Raw genomic sequence first — 400 nt, forward strand, 5'->3', positions numbered from 1 at the left:
GTTCAGTGTGGGCCATTCCAACTCCATCTTCAACTATTTGTTCTCCTCCTTCTATGTGTTGAACAATTCCAACCAATTTTCTGGAATAATCTGAGATTTCTTCCGTGAAAGTTCTTATACAGTGAGCCATGTCTAAAATGGATGCACGAATCTGGTTCGCTTCTGGTTCCAGGACAGAATGCTATTAATTAAAAGCAACATATCAATGATCAATCATAAATATGTTCCTTAATCATCTTTTCTATTTTACTACATATTTAAGTGTATGTATATAGGTATTCACTTACATATATATGGGAAAGGCAAGTATGAATTTAAAATCATCTTGTGGTTTAAAATGCAATCAGGAGTTACAGGTTATGCTGAAGCTAATTCAGGCATCTAGCAATGACAGAAGTAA

The 400-nt window shown here is 34.2% G+C and overlaps 1 protein-coding gene across 1 annotated transcript in view; it reads right to left on the minus strand.

The window, feature by feature from the left end:
* The window catches only part of TRIM23 (tripartite motif containing 23), a gene marked incomplete at its 5' end in the record, with an annotated part of 8,135 nt that extends 7,954 nt beyond the window's left edge, over positions 1-181 (minus strand). Inside the window, one exon of the mRNA XM_009071042.1 lies at positions 1-181. Coding sequence (XP_009069290.1) covers positions 1-181 — 181 coding nt within the window.
* Positions 182-400: the final 219 nt, after the last annotated feature.

The sequence above is a fragment of the Acanthisitta chloris genome, unplaced genomic scaffold, assembly GCF_000695815.1.
Source record: "Acanthisitta chloris isolate BGI_N310 unplaced genomic scaffold, ASM69581v1 scaffold21593, whole genome shotgun sequence".
NCBI lineage: Eukaryota > Metazoa > Chordata > Aves > Passeriformes > Acanthisittidae > Acanthisitta > Acanthisitta chloris.